The sequence below is a fragment of the Leguminivora glycinivorella genome, chromosome 13 (assembly GCF_023078275.1).
Source record: "Leguminivora glycinivorella isolate SPB_JAAS2020 chromosome 13, LegGlyc_1.1, whole genome shotgun sequence".
NCBI classification, from domain to species: Eukaryota; Metazoa; Arthropoda; class Insecta; order Lepidoptera; family Tortricidae; genus Leguminivora; species Leguminivora glycinivorella.
The window spans coordinates 18,839,422-18,863,058 of NC_062983.1; the positions used below are offsets into that span (position 1 = coordinate 18,839,422).

At 39.1% G+C, this 23,637-nt stretch overlaps 1 protein-coding gene across 3 annotated transcripts; it reads right to left on the minus strand.

The window, feature by feature from the left end:
• Positions 1 to 3: 3 nt before the first annotated feature.
• Positions 4 to 22,135, minus strand: LOC125232524 (alpha-mannosidase 2). Of its 3 annotated transcripts, XM_048138229.1 has the most exons (23): positions 21,960 to 22,135; positions 19,111 to 19,264; positions 18,306 to 18,620; positions 17,177 to 17,324; positions 16,287 to 16,461; positions 15,106 to 15,407; positions 14,536 to 14,621; positions 13,492 to 13,592; positions 12,910 to 13,087; positions 12,150 to 12,334; positions 11,743 to 11,821; positions 10,661 to 10,755; positions 9,542 to 9,806; positions 8,747 to 8,919; positions 7,480 to 7,698; positions 6,468 to 6,645; positions 4,160 to 4,318; positions 3,127 to 3,279; positions 2,516 to 2,638; positions 2,039 to 2,042; positions 1,667 to 1,854; positions 1,230 to 1,343; positions 4 to 556 (listed from the first exon to the last, which is right to left on the minus strand). In XM_048138229.1, exons 2-23 carry the CDS (start codon positions 19,240 to 19,242, stop codon positions 398 to 400), a joined length of 3,531 nt encoding a protein of 1,176 aa, XP_047994186.1. In that variant the 5' UTR covers positions 19,243 to 19,264; positions 21,960 to 22,135; the 3' UTR covers positions 4 to 397. The 3 variants fall into 3 exon arrangements, with proteins under 3 accessions (XP_047994186.1, XP_047994185.1, XP_047994184.1); XM_048138228.1 differs by lacking the exons at positions 4 to 556; positions 1,230 to 1,343; positions 2,039 to 2,042 and having other exon boundaries at positions 1,667 to 1,860; positions 18,312 to 18,620; XM_048138227.1 differs by lacking the exons at positions 4 to 556; positions 1,230 to 1,343; positions 2,039 to 2,042 and having other exon boundaries at positions 1,667 to 1,860.
• Between the last annotated feature and the right edge of the window lie 1,502 nt (positions 22,136 to 23,637).

Here is a 23,637-nt window from a genome sequence, read left to right on the forward strand (position 1 = left end):
AATTTGTACACGATTAAAATGATTGACGACTAATGATTAATAATTTACAATAAAACTATTTGGGATCACCTATACGGAGCGTGACGTCAGATTAATGTCATCGGCATGAAAAGTACGCTCCCTGATCATGTGTATTTGTAACATAATAAAATTCATAATCGGTCGGTTCTTTCGCTTTGGATAATATGATAGGTTTTTATATCAAAATAAAAGAGTTTGTGCGCACCGCGTATACATTAGACGAGCACGTAAGTTGTAATATACATATCCTTATAAAAGACACTCCGCTTGCGTGACGTGTAAACTTTTTAGCACACGCAGCCTATTTGCTGTAAACTTAAGGGAGACTATGCCTCTTATTCACCTGTTATTTATCTCGTTATTTCTGTAGTTGTGTTCAGCCATGTTTGAGCGTCTTGTTGAGGAAGACGGAGCGTATCTCCATGGGGCAGAGCGTGAGCGCGCCGTCGGGCACGGCGCCGCGCACGCGCGTGAACGTCAGCGAGCTGTCCAACACCTGCTCGGGCGCACAGTCCACCAGCTCGGACAGCTGGATCTGGAAGATTATTCACATTACAATATACTCGCATTATATAGTACCGTGATATTAGAGATGTTTTAAATTAAGAACAAGCGAAAACTTGACATGAAAAATTGTTGAGACAAAATAAACCTCAAAAATTGTCGTCTAAGGCCGACAGTCCACTATTATATGTTTATCATAGAAATATGGTCACAGGTCTGTATGCCTCTCTTTTTCTCCAACGTGAAGAAAAAGGACAGCATGTTGCCTATGATCATATTTCTATGATAAACATATGATAGTGGACTATTGTCCTAAAGGTAATTGCCTCCTGACCATTAAACCCTCGTATGTTTAAACACGGATCCGTGCGTGGGAATTATAATCGATTGTTTAAATGTCAAGGTCACTATTTCAATGATCAAAATTGACAGGCCGCATACGAGGGGTTAAATGTAAGAATGTTTTCATATCAAGCAGTGCAGTCTTTGAGATTTTGGGTTCCTCCTGGGAATATTTGGACTAGTTTTTGCACACAGTTCAAACGTTAAAGAGAAGGCACATGCTATTTTTTTACCTTTCGGTTAGGTTACAAATTTTAACTTCCCAACTAAGACAGACGGACTGTTCCGTTTATGAAATTTTGACAACAAAATACTAAATCTCTAAAATAAAACGATGTTGTATAAATATGTTGGAAACTTACGATGCCGTCGCTGGTCGGGTACCACTTGCTGATCTCGGGGTTTCCGTAGCAAGTGTCTAAGTGCACTCTCTGGAAGGTCATGCCCATACCGTGGACTGTGTTGCCGTCTTTCTTCTGCAAATATTTAAAAAATGATGCAGGTAACCCAATTAAACAGTTGTACCATGAGGTACATGAGTTAGCATTTGATATTTACTTAAGTACCTACGCGAATTCTAGCGGACCATTCGGAACGCACTAATACTGATGCGTGAATAATAAATGTCAACTCATGGTAACCGTAATCTAGCATAAGATTTGTATATGGGGCGCCAACATGTATCGTTTGCCCTAGACTAGAGTACAAGGCTGCCAGCGACTGCACGCGTTTGTACGAGTATACAGGCGTCGAAGACGGTCAGCCCACTCGGAATAGTTAGTGTGTAGTGTGTACCGACCTTGGCGGAGACATGCGCGCTGAAGCCGGCCAGCACGACGTCCGCCGCGCCGGTGCGCGCGCGCCGGTAGGCGGGCAGCGCGGCGCCGGCGCGCGCGGAGTAGTGCAAGCCCACGAGCGGGTGCAGAAGAGTTTGCGATGAGATGTGGGCGCCCAGGGTTAGCTGACCGCTGGGATGGTCGGGGAAAGCTTTTGCTGCAAAAAAAAAGATGCAAGTTAAGACGGTTATCCGTGACACCCACAAATACATACATACATACATACATATACATACATACAATCACGCCTGTTTCCCAGAGGGGTAGGCAGAGATCACGGATTTCCATTTACTACGATCCTGACAAATCACTTTCGCTTCACACACTTTCATAACGTTTCTCATACACGCTCGTCGGTTTCGAGTACTTGACCTGGCCTTTTTGCAATATTTCCCCGATTTGAACAAGAAAAGTTCGCCTAGGTCTTCCACTTCCAACTGACCCTTCCACTCTTTTTTCATATACTATACTATACCCACAAATGAACCATGATATGACGAAATGACACTACGACCTTGCCATTTTTTATTTCTAGTCTTTTTACCAGGCTGTACATGCAACAAAGTTTCACAAAATAACTACAGAACATGTGCATTAAAAGTGTAAAAAGATACTGAGGTACTTCAAACCATAATCACTAGATCGAGTGCTCTTCCGACAATTGACCTTGAATGATTCGGTGAGACTACACAGCAAATCACTTCTTGAATGAAACAGGATTGTAAGTTGTCGTCCTTACTTAACTATAGGTTTTGCGTAATCCGGTTAAGGCAAACTAAGACTGTGTGAGGATGATATAACTGCTAGTTTACCTGGCAGGGGTTGTTGGCCTTCTCATATATAAGCCGGAAGGTGTGCCTCGTTCGCACGTTGTCGAGCACACCCTGGCCCATCCCGCGGTTGTCGTCCTTGCTTAGACGTCGATCCTGCATCACCTAAACAAAACAGAAAAAAAGTACAGTAAAAAGCATTAAAATGAAAATTGATTCTGTGAAGATTACTAAGCCATGGAAAATATAATCATCATTCTCCTTTCGTAACCCAGCATTAGCCACATGCCGGGGCCCACTTTGACAATTAAGCCCAAGATTTGGAGTAGGCACTAGTTTTACGAAAGCGACTGCCATCTAACTCTCCAACCCGAAGGGTAACTAGGCTTATTGGGATTTGTCCGGTTTTCTCAAGATGTTTTTCTTCACGAAAACCATGGACAATATCTAAACTGAAAAAAAACATAATTTTCCTTGTTCCTGCTTTTAGCCATGGCTTATGGGAGCTAGGGCATTGAGATATATGACTACAATATCGCATTGGGTTCATCCTGTAATGATATTTGTATGTGTGAAATAAATAAATAAATAAATAAATAAATATATGCCTGTATAATTCTATCATATAATCTTGTACAGCCAATGATTGCTACCTCAAGTTGTCCTGGCTGTAACGCCGCCATGCCAAGCGGTGTTGACGTCAGGAGAGTCAAGCGTGCGTCGGAATCTTCGATGTATGTGGCAGCTGGTAGAGGGTAGAAGTTTGCTTGGAGGGGTAGCTTCTCGAAATAGCGGCGTTTTATCATCTGTAAGAAACAGTAGGTAACAATGTAAGATAACATTTAAAAATCGACAGGAGCTAGCTGGCTTTGTGTATTATTAGGACTATTAAAAAAAATGGCACCCTGTGTCTCTTCATAAAATGACTTGAATAGAATTTTACTCAGAAACTTTAAAATCGACTGTCATGTCAACCCAACACAGGCACTTTTCACTTTTCACTTTCCAACATTTGAAGTAACAAAACCTCAATCACGGGCAAAGGTTAAATGTATGCTAAAATTTTAATAGATTTTCAAACGAACTATTAAATTCGTTGGAGGGACGAACGAATTCAGGTAAGAAATATTTTAAAGTAAAATTTTTTAATTTAAATAGTTAACGACGCCAATAATGAATGAAACCCTCAAATATGTAAAAGTGCATGATTGCAATCATTATATAATTATACCATAAAAGACAGAAGAAAGATAAAGAATCTTTATTAGATAGATTAGTAGTTAAAAAAAACATGTTATTTGGAAATAAAACAGTTTAATTTTTTTTTTAACTTCTCAGGGTGCGTTCCACACATATAAGTTTATAAATTAGATAACAACGCACAACATATAAAGCAAAAATCAGTTGACACAATTTTATGTCTAGAGCTATAACTATATGTGACGTGAATCGATTTGACAGTTCGTCCCGCGGCGTCGTATTTGTACACGAACATCGCTCATTTCGACAATAGGAGGCACCCAGATAGCCATATCTAGGCATAAGAGTTTGTTAGTAGCACTTTTTGTGCTTTTTGTCGGTCACTGAACTCTGAGAATATTAGTGATGGCCATATTTGTGGAGGCAGAAAAAAAGTTCCAAGCATTCTTATTTGATTATTAGAAAAGTTTAATCTTCAGCACAAACCTGCATGCCATTAAGGTCCGTATAGAAGGTGTCTTTGTTCTTGATGGAGGTGGAGAAGCGCATGGCCAGCTCGAGGTCGTTGACCTGCGGGTCGATGAGGAAAGTGTTCGAGATCTCCACTTCCGTCTGCAGCAGCGACGGGTTGTCGAACACCGACATCTGATGCCAAACATATAAATAAATTTACTATCATGATTTTGCTTTTTAACTACACTGAGACTTTAGTGCGTGCCGTTGAGACGGGAGCTAACCGCTGTGAATAATAGAAGATTGCGGCAAATGCCAAAAAACCATTCAGAAAATTCATACTATAAAAGGTTACATACTAATGGTTCATAAAATGGCATCTTGACATTTGCGAGGGTTCCAAGGCACGAGGGTTAAACTGGATTTTGACCCTTTAGCTAAAAACAAAAAAAAAATACTATACCGACCCCAGGAAAATAGCTAGATATAAATCATCATTACAAAGTAAATTTTGACCGCCAACATAAGAAAACAATTCGAAAGTTGCATCCAATTTGCACCACATGTATATTGCAACACATCAGTCTTTAATAGTATATTATATAACGGTAACGTTATGAAGGCTATAAAAGTTGAGTACCGCGGTTAGGCCACGATGGCTTGCCGAGTGGCCTAAGTAAGGTACGAGACTTTTATAGCCTTCATAATGTTACGATTGTATACTATACTTTTTCTACGACAGCCAAATACATACCTATTCGAGAATAATATAAAATGGGTTGCTTACCTACTTCATATAATGAAAGGGAATATTTGTGTGGATCTTAACTATTATATTCTGTCCACAATGTTTATGGCGAGAACTTGTTGCACAATTCTTCAAAATATGCCAACAACAGAGAAAGTCGAAACATATTTTTGCAATTTCCATTGCAAAACAATCATAATTCATAACATTTTTGGTACGCTTTATCGACTTTTCAGGTAACAAATTGTCAGTCTCTTTGAGCGCCATAGCCTTGATTTCTTCGGAAGTATATTGTTCACCAGAATCACTCACAATTACTTAAGTTTTTGCACAATAACGTCGAATTAAAACAAACTACACAACACCGAAATAGTTAAAATACTTCCGTCAAAAGTTTACAAATGTCAAACATACCATAGACAAGAGAAATAGAAAATAAGCCGGTTTTCAATTACGAAAAATGTGGTTGCGTTCAAGAATATTTAAATGTGGAATGGAACATTATTGGATAAACTTATGATTTTAACCTTTGTTTTGCAATATCTAATATGTAAAACGCATTTCAGTTTATTTTTTCATCTTGATTTAAATTATGAACCTAAATATTATATTATTTATTAAAAGTTACTTATTACTGCAAATGAAAACATACCTGATAAATGGAAGTTGTGCTTTTAAAAAAAAATTAACAGAACTCCTATATTCATATGAATACTGCTCAGCAGTTATCATATGAACCTATAGACAAATAGACTTTCTTATCGTTACTCAAATGAACTTAATTTGGATACCGCTGACAATAATCTAATTGACAGATTTAAGTGCTGGAGTAGAAAAACAATAAAGTGAAACTCTAATTGGTGCCGTAAGAGGGCGTCCATTAATCACGCCATACTGTATAGGGGGGAGGGGGTCATGGAAAAATCACCAAATATCACCATTGGGGGGGGGGGGGGCTTCTAAAATAAGCCAAAAACGTATGACGTGATTAATGGACGCCCCATGAAATAATTTCTCCTACGTGTACGTTGGTAACATATATACCACTAACACGATCTCAGTCTCAGCTGAGTTAGGTCCATTAGTATAGTGTAGCCTTAAGAGGTCCTTCAGTGATGACCAGCTTAGAGGAGTCTGGACCGAACACAGTTACCGGCTTCGACGGAATTAATAGATACGCCCCGCTGTTGTTGTCTCCCTCTTACATAGAGTGATATCTCTATAAACTTACTGCCAACACGATCTCAGCTGATTTAGGCCCATTCAGACCAGTGCATAGGGTGACCTTGAAGGGCCCTTCAGCGATGACCAGTTCAGGAAACGCGTCTGGGCGAAACAGACGCTGGCTTCGAGAGGATGAATAGATACGCCCCTGAAGTGTACGGCCTTAGCGACACGGGCTGCATCGAGCAGGTGGCTACTGCTCGAGCAGCCCTACTGGCAGGGTCGCCATGAAGTGTACGGTGCTGCTGCCAGTGGGGCTGCTCGAGCAGTAGCCACTTGCTCGATGCAGCCCAAGTGTCGCAGCACCGCACACTTCACCCCGCTGTTGTTTTCTCCGTCCCACACAGAGTGATATCTCTATAAACTTACTGCCAACACGATCTCAGCAGAGTTAGGCCCAATCAAGCCGGTGTATAAGGTAGCTTTGAAAGGTCCTTCAGTGATGACCAGCTCAGGGAACGCGTCGGGACGGAACACAGTCGCCGGCTTCGAGGGGATGAAGAGATACGCCCCGCTATTGTTGTCTGCAGCTTGCATGGAGTCGTACCTGTAAGAAAGGGATTTTTGTATTTTTCCAAAATCATTCATAAACACACAGCCCGTTCATATTGGCATCCACTCTGGTCTTGTTCCAAGCTTGGAAAGATACTTTCTTATGAAGACGCTGTGAGAATTCTTAATTAGACTATAACATAATACTTACTGCACGAAGTCCATATGGACCGGCATAGTTTCCCCACTAGGCGTCACTGTCGCTTTGATCATTCCATTCATATTGGCAACCACCCTAGTCCCGTTGCCAGCCTGGAAATCAACGTCTTCTCTATGATTCGCTGCTGTCATATACACTGTACTATAATCAGTATTACACTTACTGTATAAAGTCCATATGGACCGGCATAGTTTCCCCACTAGGCGTCACTATCGCCTTGATCAGTCCGTTCATATTGGCCACCACCCTAGTCCCGTGGCCAGCCTGGAAAGCGACATCCTCGCTAAGACCCGGGATAACTATAGGCTGTATTAAGTAATGTCTTACTGTACAACGTCCATATGAACTGGCATAGTTTCCCCACTAGGCGTCACTATGGCCTTGATAAGTCTGTTCATATTGGCCACCACTCTGGTCGCGTTGCCCGCCTGGAAACCGACGCCTTTATTGAGGCGCCCGACGGCCCGACTAATATACATAAATACTGTATTAAGTAATGACTTACTGCACTAAGTCCATATAGACCGGCATGATTTCCCCACTGGCGTCACTACAGCCTTGATCAGTCCATTCATGTTAGCAACCCTCGTCCCGTTCCCTGCCTGGAAAGCGATGTCCTCGCTAAGGCCTGCGATTACTATAGACTCTATTAAGTAGGATAGAACTTACTGTACAAAGTCCATATGAACCGGCACAGTTTCGCCACCAGGCGTCACTATGGCCTTGATAAGTCCGTTCATATTGGCCACCAGTCTCGTCCCGTTGCCGGCCTGGAAGGCGACGTCCTCACTGAGGCGCGCGGCGGGCTGGTCCACGGCGAACATGTTGGGCAGCTCGATGTTCCAGTAGTCTGCGTTGTAGACGCGCACGCGGGAGAACGCGGTGTATCTGGAAGTTATTGTTCATTTTATATTTGGGAATCGGTCATACTTATACACACTTATACAACTGAGTATTCCTACAGTACAAGCTTTGCTAAGTTTGGGCAAGGATTATTTATATAGGATTTACATACTTCATACTAAGAATCGTACCTCGATTTTTTAGCGCCACCTATTAAATACTATCATAACTACTCTGATGCTGCCTACAAATTTATTTTTTTCAAAATGTGATATCATAATTTTAAAATAAAGAAATATGTCATTTGTTCTTATAAAAAATAAAAACACGCAAAAATATTTGGGGAAAATATGATTTTGGTCCCTTCCAGGCTGCGAATATGTTATATAATTAATGCGTACAATATTATTTTTAAGTTCATAATTTTGCCTTTTTGTTTTAAGCCTGTGTGGTGACGGGTTAAGAATTTCACCACCCCCTTTCTTCTCGTGGGTGTCGTAGAAGGCGACTATGGGATATGGGTTAAATTGTGGTGTAGGCGAGAGGCTGGCAACCTGTCACTGCAATGCCACAGTTTCGTTTTCTTTTAACCCCTTATTTGCCAAGAGTGGCCCTGAAGCTTTAGTAGTTTCATGTGCTCTGCCTTCCCCTTTATGGGATACAGGCGTGATTGTATGTATGTATGTCATAATTTTGTACACCGGCAAAAAAGCTACAAGTCTAATGTCGCCAAGACATAAACAGACATCAGAAAAACTATAAGTCTAATATCTGCCCTGTTCTAAAATTAGTTTAAATTTAATTCAAATCGTGTTGTGCACCGTGTGGATTACAAGGGTTAATTTTACGTGGTATATTGTGACGGCAGACCGCGAAGGAGATGGCGACACGATCTTGACGTCTTTCGAAAAGACTGTACCTACTTACCTGTTCATACAAGTGGTATCCCGTAGAGTGTAAGTAGTGATGGCTAAAAACTCCACAGTGATTGAGAAGGTCAGTTAGTACTTATTCGCAGCGAATGCAAGCAGCTTTTCACCTTGTAACTCCGGTGACAGGGCCATTATTGGTTTCCCTTCTGGATTACACTCACTTGTTAATGCTGGAGGTGTCCCGTAACGACACAGTGTAGGTAGTGATGGCCAAAGGCTCCACAGTGACAGGGAAGGACAGTTGGAACTTGTTCGCGGCGAATGCTAGCCGCTTTTGCCCTGACACCGCCGGTGACACTTGGGACATTATTGGTTTTCCTTCTGGATCGAAAACCTGTAACAAAATTAGTATTTTATTAGAACCATTATTTGAGCTTTAACCTAGACGTGACATAAACTTTTTACTGATAAAGACGTCAACTGAAGACGGCTTAAGCACAATATTAACCTCAAGCGGGTCCAAACTCCTAGTGATCCGAGACAAAATCTCATCTTTTGCCGCCAGGTGTCGTCGACGTCGAAAAAGACGTCTTCTTGGGTTTGGTCAAAGACATATATAACTCCGTACAGAAAAAGGTACGGTGGCCTAGATGGCATTACACCTTTGGGGTACGCTCAGCTAGATGGCGCTAATATTAATATTTGACATTTTAAAACATATCAAGCTAAGAATATGGGCCAAATTGTCAAAACTGAGGTTTAAAAGTTTTAAGCCTGTGTCAAGAGATGGCAGTCTATGCACTGTGATTACACATTTTACTTCGACAGTAACTCTCTATAATCCTCGATCCTCTTAGGTGTGGTCGAGAATGTCGGGCTTTTTTTAAAGTTACGACGAAAGCAAAAAAGCTTCCCGACTAATAGTAAGCGTCAGAAGTGTATATCTTCCGATTCCAGGAGTGTTACTTGCCTTTAGAGACTGATTTTAAGAATAAATAAAACAAACTTTAACTCACCTCGACATGTGGCGTAGAAATGAACAAAGTCAATATCTGTTGACGCCTAAACGTCAGCGAGTTATATAGAATCACCCTTCTAGAAGATGCCAATGGGTCCAAAGTCATAGTGATTCTCGAGGGGATTTCATCTTTCTGCCGCCAGATGTCGTCGACGTCGAAAAAGACGTCTTCTTGGGTCTGGTCGAGGATGTCCGGCTGTTTGAGGAGGAAGTACGCCGCTTGCTGGATGGCGGACTGGCTGTGTTTGATGGCTTTTAGCATTCTGGAAAAAATATGGCCAGTTTATATTCTGTTCGCTGCCATAATATGCTGTGACATCAAAATTGTTCACAAGAAAACACCGATATTTTCATGTGATATCGAGGGCGTATTGAAGAATAGAAAACACACTTGTACATATTTAAATTTTCAGTGCTAGTATGGCTTTTTAACAGGTTCGATAATTACGATACAAGTGCGAAAAAAAGGAAGTTCGAAACGAGTGGCGTTCGGTCGTGTTTTAAATCGACACGAGTTACGAATTTCCTTTTCGCACGTGTATCGAACGACGTTTTACAGTACAGATGGCCATTCGAAGTTTCGACCTGGGGCCCGTTTCTCGAAAGGTACAAGCCTTGTATTACAAGTGCGCGAACTGTCAAATCGTATGGGTTGTCATGGAAACACACTTGTAATACAGAAACGGGCCACCTTTCGAGAAACGGGCCACTGGCATATAATGAACCACTTCTCGCACTAGTGCGTAAAAAAACACCATCTGTAGTGAAAAAATACTATAATACCACTTCAGTTTCTTCTGATTTATTCATTTAATTTGAAGTTTTATACTCGAGACGTATACAGCTCACAGAACCACTAGTTTATTGCCATGAAAACGAAGGGCAAGCCATTCATCTGTTAAACAAATGGGCGAGCTCACTCCGCCACGTCTTTACCTTTGGCTAGTCTGTGGCCAAGAGTAAGCCCATTTATTAAAAAAAAAAAACAAAGACAGGACGAAAGAGAAGGAAGAGCAAACCAAAACTATAAAGAAATTAAAAGATGCATTGTGTATCAGAATATGTTCGCTAGGGAGAAATACTTCAACAAGAGGAGACTTAAATTGAAGATAGTTACTTGTCAGCGTAGTCAGCTCGCACGTCGTTCCTCGAAGTCCCGGTGACTCCGTCGTGGTGCTGGAACAGAGCCAGCGAGCGCCTCGCTGCCTCCACCTGGGATATTAAGTAAGTAAATATTCTTTATTGCACTATTTTAGCATTTTACATGCAAAAAATATACAGAATGTTGAGTGAGAGTATAACTAGATAACAACAGGCGGTCTTATCGCTAAAAAGCGATCTCTTCCAGACAACCTTAGGGTAGCTGGAAAAACGGACCAATACTTGTATTAATAGATGCTGCTATAAAATGAATATAGAACTAGCCTTTTCTACAGAATTGTAGCAAACGTGACGAAAACATTCATAGTATGTGATGCAAAATTGAATATCCTCTGATGACGTTAAAAATATAGGACACTCAAACACAGTAAATCCATTCTGCTTTACAAGGTTGAATATATGGCAAAAATATAATATGATCTAAAAGATAATCAACCTTATAGCAGAATGGATTACCTCACAGTTTTCAAAAAGAAGAACAGTCCATGTCATATTTCACTCAAACAAGCATTGTCGTTAACACGTAATTTACCGACTTTTCGCATTACTAGTAATTTTATTGTCTGTGATCATATTTGACATTTCATTTAAAATGATAGGACACTTAGGTGTGAATACAGTATACATAGTAAGTGAATTTTAACTCTAAAACTTAGGCAAGAAAATTTTTTACACCCATAGACAACTGATATAACATCAGCACCGATAGCATGATGGCGCGATAAACGATAAAAACATCAGGCCGTCCCCATTGCACTTACAAATGTGCGAAAGGGACACCTGATGAAATAAAATATTTCATTTCATTTATATCATATATCGCGCGACCATGCTTGACTGCCTGGTTTTGACAATTTGAGCTATATCCTTTACCAGGAATGTATTAAAATTGTTAAATATGTATAATCAGTGTCGCCATCTAAGTGCGTAAGTGTAAGTAAGTGTGTGTAAGTGTCTAGTATAAATGTGTGTAGGTAGCTTTTGTTTTAGAATGCCATTTAGTAATAGTACCTTTGCTTATAATATGTTTTAAGTTACCTTGTCTCTCAACGTCAGCGAAGTGATATAGGGCACTGAGTTGGATGATGTCGCTTGAGCCGTGATTATATCAGCTGCTCTGTAGGCAAAAATACACATTTTACGATTGCTTACACTAGAAATAAATACAAAATAATTCTAATCGTACCTTAAAATAAAAACAATTCGCTTTTAAATTTATTTTCTTTCATAATATTTACATATTTTTCCTTGACAACTTATGATTTTCATCCTCTCTATTCTCCTAATAGAGGTATATTAATAATTGCATTATGCTTATAATAAATTCAGAGTTCACAAGTTCAAATCTCATTTAAGGAGTTTCTGATTATTAAATATTAATTATCACATTCATTGCATGCACATTAAGTTCACAATAAAAATATTTTTTATAATTTCTTATTTACCTGACGTAGGCTAACAGAACGCGGTCCATGTTCTTGTAAAAGGGCCTCGACGTGTAGTACCCGCTCCAGTAGTGCTCGTTCCTGTCCGAGTAGGTGAAAAAATCTCCGGAGAGCACGGGGAAGTCGGACAGCTTCATCTCTTCGTGCAACGCCTTGAAGTAGTCTTGGAGAGTTCCGAATTGGACCTGGAAACAAATATTTATTTAAATAAAATAAATAAGTCTATGCCAAGCGTTGACAGTCTAAGTGCGTGTTCACATTATCCGATCCGATATCAGATGTCGCGATCGTAGCGGAAGTCGCCGCCAAGTGGTAAGTTAACTTTAGACTAGTAGTACCTCCGCCTTACAGAAGACCGCAGCCAAATAGCACTAGACCCTACTCATAGTGTTGTGTTCCTGCCGGTGAGTAAGGCTGCCAGAGCTCAACGAGGGTGCGGTGTGCTGATGACGGGAGGACTTACGGAACTAACTTGTTCCGTCTATTGTCCTTTGAGTCGTCGGCAACCCAAACCCTCCTTAGAACTTGTGCACTCCTTTTTGCTGTGTACTTAACACAGCAAAAGGGAATGTACAACAAGTTTCTAATGGGGTGACTGATTGAGTTGCAGGCGTCCATGGGTTGCGGTGACCGCTTTACATCAGGCGGGCCGTATGCTTGTTTGCCACCGACGTAGTATTAAAAAAAAAAGTAGAGTTTGAGATGTCTTCTACTTATGATGTAACGGTAAACATTTCTTTTACACTAGTGTATAACTTACCTCAGCGTTCCAAAGATCGTTGTTGTTGATATAGTCTATGATCATCTCGTAGTTCTGGTACTGGTTGTCCCACTCGTTGGCGCGGTCGAACCGGAAGTCGTCACCAAGCGGAAATAAAACTACGTTGGAGCGGTACAGCTGGGCTTTCTTACGCCACTGGTCAAGGATCAGTTGCGACCTAGAAGGAGTAGTATATTCTAAATTTTACCTGTGAGTACAATAGTCAATTTTTACAAGAGGGCAAAGTTATTTTTTACCGCTCGTGCTAATATTAATATGTACCTGAGCAAGAGAAATATTCTAATATTGATTCGAGAGTACCGAGTGGTTCGAAAATTTGCATCTTGAGCGTCACGAGGGATTCGATCCACGTGGGTCAAACAAATTCAAGTCACCAAGTGAAACACAAAATATTTCACCTTACCAACATGAAAGAAATACTGTAAAACATCAAACTAAATCCAATCAATTCTATTATTCCAGCCAACTTAGGACATCAAGTTAAAATTTTGTCTATGGACAGGAATAGAGGGGTTAATACAGACTAATCTGATATGAAAAGGACAATTATAGTTTGCATACCTCTCATGGACGTTCTTTTGAATTATCTTTCTGGGCGCTACGCCCCACGGGCAAGTGACGCCATTTCCTGGCAGCCGCTTGAAATCGAACTGACAGCAAATCTATAAACAACAAACAATTTCTGTAGTAAATTAAAATACGATAACAATCATAAATGGAATGCCAGATTAGCTAGGCCCACGCTGACCGAGCAGCCTCGCGAGGCAAGTGCGAGGCAACCGAGAGCGCACGAGCACGGACGGTTCCCCGCGAGACAAAAGCCGATGTGTGGTGTGGACCCAGCTATTAACGGATTCATAATAGTATTTTATACAATCGTGATATAATACAAAGCTTTTCAGTCGAGTACCATGTTTAGGCCACGAAGCTTTGCTGAGTGGCCTAATAGTACGTTACGAGAGTGAAAAGTTTAATTATATCACTATTGTATACAATACTTTTTCTACGTGTCATCATCTTCATCATCAATGGACGGAAATATCATCATTCATGCAAGTTAAAATTAATGTTAATAGCGTCGTTCACCGTTGTATCAACATCGAATTACCTAGCAACCAATTGTTTGTAATAACCGTCTCTGATTGGCCGATAACGCGACAGATAAAAAAAAATGTGTTTCAGATGCCGACAAATTTGCCAGGTATCGCAAATTAGTATAGAAATTGTATGAAGTTCTATTTTTGAAATTATTACAGTTAACTAAAGTCAACTATAATGAGATTATTATAGTTGAGTCGGAACTGCCATAGAGTATCCAACACTGAAAAGTTAGCACTTATAGTTTAGTCTGTGGTATCCTAATTGACAGATTACAGTCGACGAGTAGAAAAATATAATTTAGAAATAATGCGATTGTGTTCAAACACACATTTACCTCAAAGTAACCTTTACAATGTCAACTTTAAAGCATGGATTACATTTACATCGGATCGCTGGCACCCGTGACCTTGGCGTATAATTGACCCTTTTGTTTGACAAAGTGTTCATTTGTATATTCTGCTGCATCTCTTTGTACGGTTCAATAGGAATAAAAATATATAATACCTTGGGATCGGGTCCGCACGAATGAGGAACGTCATAGGAGTAGAAAGGCATCATGTGAGTAAACATGTCAGTCTTGCCGATGCTATCTGAAAGGCAGTAAACGTTTATCCATTATACCGTGTACATACCAAATTTATTTACATAACACCATCATAGTGCGACTTTTAAGGGTCATTGCACCTCACCAGAAAATAAATGGATTACCTACTCCAATCAATGATCTGATGATGATTTCGTTGGGACGAGTGCGTAAAAGCCTGAATTACGAAATGTTGGCTTCGTGTATTATTTTGATATGTGGGCATTATATCTTAAACATTAACATAATAAATAAGGTATAATGAGAAAAAAAATAATGAACTTGGAGGCACGATTACTTTTCTTATTGTTAGATCTGTTAGAACCGTTTCTTCTGAATTCTTCGCGGTGTATAGTTAAGGTGGTCGAGCAAGCATTGGTGACCAGTCGTCAGTTGTTGGATGATGGAGAGCCAGTAGGAGTTGGCTTCAACGTTCAGCCGCCGATCATACTTAATGTAGCAAAAATTACAGTTTAATAATTAAAACTTACCCCATAACTGTCTCCATTTAAACTCCAGCTGCCTATTCAACGCCAACTCCTTCTTCACTCTATAATGTACCCTCTGTATAATCGAATTCTCAAACCCAGCCAACTTCAATAGATATGGCTGCGAGCTCGAATACCCGAACGGGTCAATAGACCACGCGTTTCTCGGTGTATAGTTGAGGTGGTCAAGCAACCATTGGTGGCCGGTCGTCAGTTGTTGGATGATGGACAACCAGTGGGAGTTGGCTTCGTCGTTCATCACCCAGCCGCCGGTCACGATCTCGATTTGACCGGAGTTTAGGAGGCTACAAGAAAAGAGATAGTTAATTTAATACCTAATAGAGGGACGAGGAATAGAGAATTGTACATATTTTTCAGTGTTATGGTTTTTAGAGTAATAAATTGAAAAACGCGCCAGTATGAATGAATTAAGAAAAATGTTAAACTATGGAATAAGAGTTCAGTCTTAGCAATGTTGGCAACCATTATTATATGCTAAGTAAACGTCATAATTTCATGTAAATTTGAGGTTTCAAATAACCCTTGTGCCTCGTGATATTTAAAAGTTGCCGAATTCGTTTGGTCTAACTGTAATACTTTTACAATCAAATTAAATATTTTTCAAACAATTCATTCCTACAGAAAGAATAAACTGTAAATTGTTTATATACCATCATATGTTTCTAAATGCTCATGTAAATCGCGTTTCTTTATTATTTAGTATGACCTAAGAATAACCTCAATAAATATAGCTCATACAGCTGGTCAAACAAATTTATCACACAATAATGCGCGATACTGAAATTATATAGGTACGAGTCGCTAAGTCATCACCGCTTTTTTTTACTTAGCCTATTTGAGTATCCTACGGCTGGATAAAGGCTTCTCCCCTGGCTCTTCATGACTCCCGATTCTCCGTTTCCTCCGGCAAGTTGTTCATTGTTCCTTTACGCCTACATTTTTAAATTTGCCGGTTTCTAGTGACGGAAATAGCTTACCAGACTATATATCTCACCACCACGCTCACTAGGCGAGAGGCTGGCAACCTGTCACTGCAATGTCATAATTTTGGAATTCTTTCAACCCCTTTTTGCCAAGAGTGGCACTGAAACTTAGTAGTTCATGTGCTCTGCCTACCCCTTTATGGGATACAGGCGTGATATATGTATGTATGTATATCTCACCCTTTAAATATGTCCTTCTCCTTGTCCGAGGCGTCGTTGTCCCACCAGAGCGCCAGGAAGCTGATCTCCGCCCAGATGAACTTGCGCCCGACGCCGGCCACCATCTTGTCCAACATGTTGGTGAATATCGCGCGCGTCTGCGTCTTGTAGTAGTTCTCGAAGGTTTTCAGCCATCCTGTAACATTTAAAGCTTTAGGGCCAGTTGCATCAACCACAGTTGACAGACACATCGTCACGCAGCAGACGTCTATGGAACTTCCCATACAATAAAATTTGACGAACGCTTTAACGGTGACAGACGGTTTGATGCAACCGGCCGTTAGTAATAATTTTAATGATAAATCTTTAACGAAGGTCCCTGTTTTAACTTGGGTAGAATTTTCTTATGTCCAGGTATTCTCCTCTAGGTCGCGATACTTAACCGATTCTCATGAAATGTTATGACTAGATTCTATGTTTTTTTTGGCACTGGAAATTGGCATAAACGACTTACGCACTCTGACACGTAAGATTATTTGAGTTTACTGTAATTATGGCTGAACAGCCGGGTCCGCACAAAGCGAGGCACGCTGCGGGGCAATGCACTAGCGCGGCGAACATTCTGTATAGACGTGCCTCTGCCGAGGCAGCACGCATGTTCTGAGGCACGAAGCACGTCCTCATAGAACATTTCGTCACTACTTTGAAAAAATCTAGTATCTCACACTGCTCCTCAAAGTTAAAACGCAGTAAGTCTGTGTGCATTTCATATACATACTTACTACAATTTTATTTGTTAAAGAAAAATGGAAACTATGGGTCTAGATTAAGAGAAGAAACTGTATAAATATTTTTGTTAGACCGTTTGTTTCATATCCAAATAAATAAAATAAATAACTGTGAATACACACCCGGGTCGTTATGAGAATGCGGGACAATGAACACCTTGAGCTTGTTCTTCTGACTCCATTGTTTGTCGTCGTATTCAATCTTCCATCCCTGCTTCCACACGCCGCCGTCCTCGTTGTCGAATATTATTCTATCGTACATTGATAACATCTGAAAAGATTTCAATTGTTCAGGTTGGTCTCAGCATATTGAATTAAATGAACTGTACTCTTAATTTTTAGAACTGAATGGGACTTAACCGTGTAACACTTTAACGTTTATATTTGGCCCACACCACACATCTTAGGCCGGCAACAGACAGTCTTAAATTTCATAATCTTAAAAAATCATAATCTTATGAAATCAGATTGAGTGCACGGCTTCCCATACAATTTCGCAACTGTCCACACACAGTCTTATTTTTTAAGATTATGATTTTTTTCAGATTGATCTGACAGATTGCGAATAATAATTTTAAGAATGTGTGTGCCAAGGCAGTCAAACTTATTTTACACGAATTATTTCCCGCGAGATAGGCTTCATTGAGTGTGCTATTAATGATTGTTATTATAATGTGTTAAGTTTTTAAATATGTGACATATTCAAGTAAAAGGTATCACATTGTTTTAAGGACGAAACGTGCTCGTATAACTCGTATCTTTATGCCTACGAACTAAGGGCCCATTTACACGGTCCGAGAACACATTTACATTACGGTTTTTAATGGAGTGCTGAATTGTATGAAACAGTTCGGAACGTATTAAAATACGTTGCGATAACGCCGTCCAAATCAGCCTTAATAGATTACATCTACACTTTATGATCATAGTAAATTAAATGTAAATAATCTCAAATGACGTTGACCAATGTGCTGGCAAATATGACAGCAAAATAAACCAGAATTCCGGTGATTTGATATCTTCAGTGGCATGTTGATTAAACAAATCCGTATCTAAAAGATACTCCTTTTCCTGATAAATGATACTAAAACTAATCAAATCAAGATGCTCGTGATATTAACATATTTAATAATTAAGGCACATAACGATATTTCGATTTTCGCGTTAGGATGTTGCCATTGCTGCACTCTAATGGTAGAAAATTGCAGAAATACTCCCTATTACGAGAAAATCTAGAATATGAGAACCATACCTGTACATCTGTCTTTGGTGTGACATGCGTCTGCAAGGGGCACCCAGACTCATTCAGCTTCGGTCTCAACTTGGGCGGCTCAGCGACCACCGCCTTAAACTCCGTTTTCTCCCGACTCTCAACCCGCTTCGGTCCTTGTGCTTCGTCCCCATGCTTGGGAACTTGTAGAACATTCTCCTGCACAAGGCCCTGGGCGCGTTCGGGATGGTCCCCGATTTGATCGATGGCTGATTTGATTTCACCAACTACAGCGTGGTGCTGATTTAATTCGTCCTCTATGTGTCGGAGCTTTGATTCGAACATTGACCATTTACTCTGGAAATAGTGGTAGAGTTAAGAAATGTCTATTAGGAAACTAATAGTCTTATACAATCAGACTATTCAGAGTTTAACATGAATAATTGAATATCGTCACTACTTTTAAAAAAACTTGTATCTTCGTCTGTCAATGAAAAGAAAATTGTAGTAAGTATGTATGGAATGCATATAGACACTGCGTTTTAACTTTGAGGAACAGCGTGAGATACGAGATTTTTTAAAAGTAGTGACGATATATTGAATATATTATAGTAAGAATCGGTAATTGCGTGTAATGAACCACGCGTACCGTTAAGGTTCCGTAGATAACTCAAAAATATTCTAATTTTTTTTTTGTATATTATTAAAATGAAAGTTCAAAGTTAGAGATGAGAGGACACAATAAATAAATAGTGCCTTAAACTTTAAAATTAAGTTAAGGATTACATAATGTCAGGCGCTCAATATGGTTCTCTTCACAGAAAAAAGGTTAAAATAGCGAACTTACATCATCAAGTTCCTGCATAGCTGGCTTGATGCTCGGCAGCTTGAAGCTCAGGTCTGTCACCACATACAGAATGAAGATAAATGCCATGATGCATGTCGCCCAGAACACTGTTGATAGCCGCCTGACACCCATGATGAATAATTTACTGACACACCTTAAAACAAATAATTTGTTATTTTAAAACATCTTTACACAGATTAACTAAGTCCCATGGTAAGCTAAAGAAATGTTGTAGGTATCCCTACTAGATGGTGTGTTCAAATTACTGCACCCATGCCAGTTAAAACTGCACAAGGCTATGCACTTGGGGAGAAATAGATAGGATGGTCTGGTTAGAATGGATAGGGAGGAGCTAGTCTTCAACAGAATTACATGATGACACAATCCTCAGCACTGACAGAATAACTGAAGAAGAAGAAGTACTCAGGCAATAAGCAAGAACATAGAACTCGTCCATGAGCAAGGAACTAATATCTGTCCTCATCACACAAATATTTTTAGCCTAATATTCTTAGTTTGTAAGGAAGACATTGCATGTACGCAATTAATATTCACATATACATAGCTTTGACATGTAGTGAACATGGAAATTTTACATGCCCTGTGGCAGAGCATATTAAGGATCTCCAATGTAATAAATACTTTATAACATCTACTGTAATGCACCATATGTTGTTGTGAATAAACTTTCATTCATTCATTCATTCAAATTCAAGTGCCCCTACCAGGATTCAAACCCAGGAACATTGGCGTAACAGGTAACAGATAGGTACACTATCTACTAGGTTAGACCTGTTGAAAAAAAAGTTATTTTTTCCTTACTCTTTTTAAACAATACTAATTGGGTATAACTTACAGCATTATTGGAAATTGTCTTAGGTTGTAGTGCTGTGCTAGTAACATTTACAAAAATACAATTATAAAACTGGCAAAACCAAAAGATTATCCATCCATCCATACTATATATATATACTATATACTATATACTATTATACTATACTATAATATTAATATATTAATATATTAATATATTAATATATTAATATTAATAATATTATAAATGCGAAAGTAACTCTGTCTGTCTGTCTGTCTGTCTGTCTGTCTGTTACGCTTTCCCGCTTAAACCACGCAGCCGATTTTGATGAAATTTGGAACAGACAATCTTTAGACCCTGAGACAGAACATAGGCTACTTTTTATTTCGAAAAAAGGGATGAAGGGGTTGAAAAAGAGGTTGAAAGTTTGTATGGGATTTCTTAATTTTAAAAGATAAAACCATGAAACTTTATATTTTAGCACTTGATAAGAAATCATTAAACATATATTTAAAGTCACATACAGGTCGAACGCGATTAATTAACATTATTTTTACCTTTAATGGGAAATAAACATTAACTAAAAGCGGGTAGATTATATTTATTTGTCTACCCCGAACATTTATATAAATTAATATCGGGTAGTTTTGTGTTGTTTACATCTCCGGTGACATTTTGCTGGAACGTCAGTCTTCCGCGACCACGGCCAGTGCAACCTGGCCGAAACGTTGGGGAAAAAGGTAAAAATAATATTAATTAATCGCGTTCGACCTGTATGTGACTTTAAATATGTTACAAAGCGCGAGAACTTAGTGTTATATCATTAAACATCTTGATAAGGGATAAGGATAGCGATAGGAACAGGGATAGGGATAGCGATAGGGATAGCGATAGGGATAGCGATAGGGATAGCGATAGGGATAGCGATAGGGATAGCGATAGGGATAGGGATAGCGATAGCGATAGCTATAGCGATAGCGATAGCGATAGCGATAGCGATATCGTTAGCGTTAGCGATAGCGTTAGCGTTAGCGTTAGCGATAGCGTTAGCGTTAGCGTTAGCGATAGCGTTAGCAATAGCGATAGCGATAGCGATAGGGATAGGGATAGGGATACGGAACGGATAATATGGGTATCGTTAGAGGGATACGGATAATCGGTTGGCGGTCTCTTACAATCAATGTGCTCTAAGACGATCATTGTTTGCTTGCTTGAAGATTACGTTTGCGATAAGTATAAGCAAAATGTAAAAAATTATAAGGGATAATAGAAAAAAGTACTTTTTACCCACCGATCATAGTGTCGAAATACGGGCTATGTGGGATGTTTATAAAGGTTTCCCCAGCGTATATAGAATTACCTACGCCGTGGTCGATGTGTAATATTTCTACAATCATTGCAAGCAAAAGTATTATGTGCAATCGAAATAATTAACTAACTGCATACATAAGATTTATAAGAACAGAGGGTTATATGAGTAACCAGAAGTACACAAGTAAAATTATGTCATAGAGTCCAAATTAATTGAAAATATTTACTGGTAAAGATGAGTCAGATAAGATTAAATACATTCGTAAAAAAATAACCTTTTAATTTTATCTATATGACCTTGGCCTACTTGATTTTTTGCTCCTCATAACTTCATTAATATAGAAGAAACATTATTCTCTACAGTCTATAGAAACTGTAAAGCAGCAATAAAAGAATCAGCATAGCAAATATTTCCAGCATACATAGCATTCTTCTTGTAACTAGTGCACATTTGTATGCATTGTTTACAGCCCCAATGAGTTAATGACACGCCGGCACCAAATTATTTACGCTTTTCAAGTCAATAACATATAAACAATAACGCGACCGACTTAACTTGTATTGATTTTAAACGACTGTGGCGACTTTTTAGAGTACACAGTAATGTATTTTTGCTAGAACGACTGAAACGTAAATTGTACAATTAAAGTTTGTAATTACAACTGATAACAAAAGCGGCTGGAACGACAAAAGTAAAAAATTGATTATCACCACGAATACTTACTCTTAAAAGATTATAAGATCGGTGCACTTAACTGCAAAAGCACATTTACATTTTAAAGGCTTAGTGTTAACGATAATTTAGACTTACACCTTAAACTATATTCTTATTTCATTGCAATAAAAATAAAGCAAGAATCGAGCGAAATAACTATCGTCCACTCGACACAACTCTGTCAATTTGAAGTTTCCCAGAGACAAAATTGTTTTGACATATATTACTTTAAAGCCTCCCATTCACGTTATGTTTATGTGGCCAAGGGGCTACTACTGCCATCTATTGTGTAACTTGTGTATTAAAAATAAAACCGTATAATAATTTTGTCAAACTTTTTATTCACAATTTTAAATTACAAATCTCGCCAATCAATTTTGTACATGTACAATATTTTAGACTTTAAAATTTAATAATAAATAAATGCCATAATAAATGCAATATCTCTATAATAATAAATGTTAGGAAGGGAAACAGAATGGAAAATATTTTCATTAATATGATATGCGGATTGCGGCTTTTTAGTACCGTAAATTGTCTGTATGTAGTCTTCTTGGCAAACGATTGATACCGGATAGGAGAGGAATCGTCTGGTATAGAATAAAAGCAAGTAAAAATTTAAAAAAAATCTCAATATATATGGGATTTTTTTCCCTTAATACTACTTTCAACCTCATGCTAGTGATTCAATACTCTTTGCTCGTGCTCATGGAGTTTTATTTTTCTAATCAAAATTCGTGCTCGACTGTACCATGTCCGTATACATGAATGCCAGACCTTACAAATTTGCCATGTATTTAATTTGTTTAATGGCCGCTGTACACATGGGGCCAACGGTTGGGACAACCCTTGGAGCAGCCCCTTGGCCAAGATAAGAGTCGCTGTTTACACATTGGTGAACCAATCACTTGGCATTAGCCCTTCATAAAAGATTGACGTAGAATGAAAAAGGCTAGGAATTCTAGGTCATTCACGTTGTCAGCAAAATTTAATTAATAAATAATAACCTCGTGATAAAATTAAATTATCTGAAATATTAACAATTTTTTGAATATTCTGATAAGCACATTTATCTTTTTTAGGCATTGCATTAAAATTTTGCAAGAATATTGTATTTCCTAAAATCAACACTGTTATTGGCATAGATAAACTTATTGTTTTCGAAAATCTTTCACTACTGTCCTCTCTGACGGCTGACGACAAACTGAATGAGGCGCCAACGTGTGGACGCAGGTGGCCATTGGCGCCAAGATCCTTTGATGTGTGGACAAAAAACCGACACCAGTCGGTTGGCCGGCCAGCGCTAGCGCCAACTGCCAACATACATAAGTAGCCAAGTATCTTCTTAGTAGCCCTCTACACGCTTGGCCAAGGAGTTCCATCAAGGGTTGGCCCAACCGTTGGCCCCATGTGTACAGCGGCCATATAACAAAAAGATCTTTGAACCTCTGTAAAATATGTTTGTACAATAATTAACAGAAATTACAATGGCAAACAGATTAAAATTTTTCCGCCAATTTTCGATAGCATAAAATTGAAGAGCAAAACGAAATCAAAACGCACTGTGCTTTGTTATCGATTTTGATTCAAACGTCAAATTGTTTGTGAAAGATGGCGTCGAAGGAGTCTCTTGACGTGAGTACTGAATATTTCTTAGTTTTTTCCTTATTTCCTTTTTATAACTATC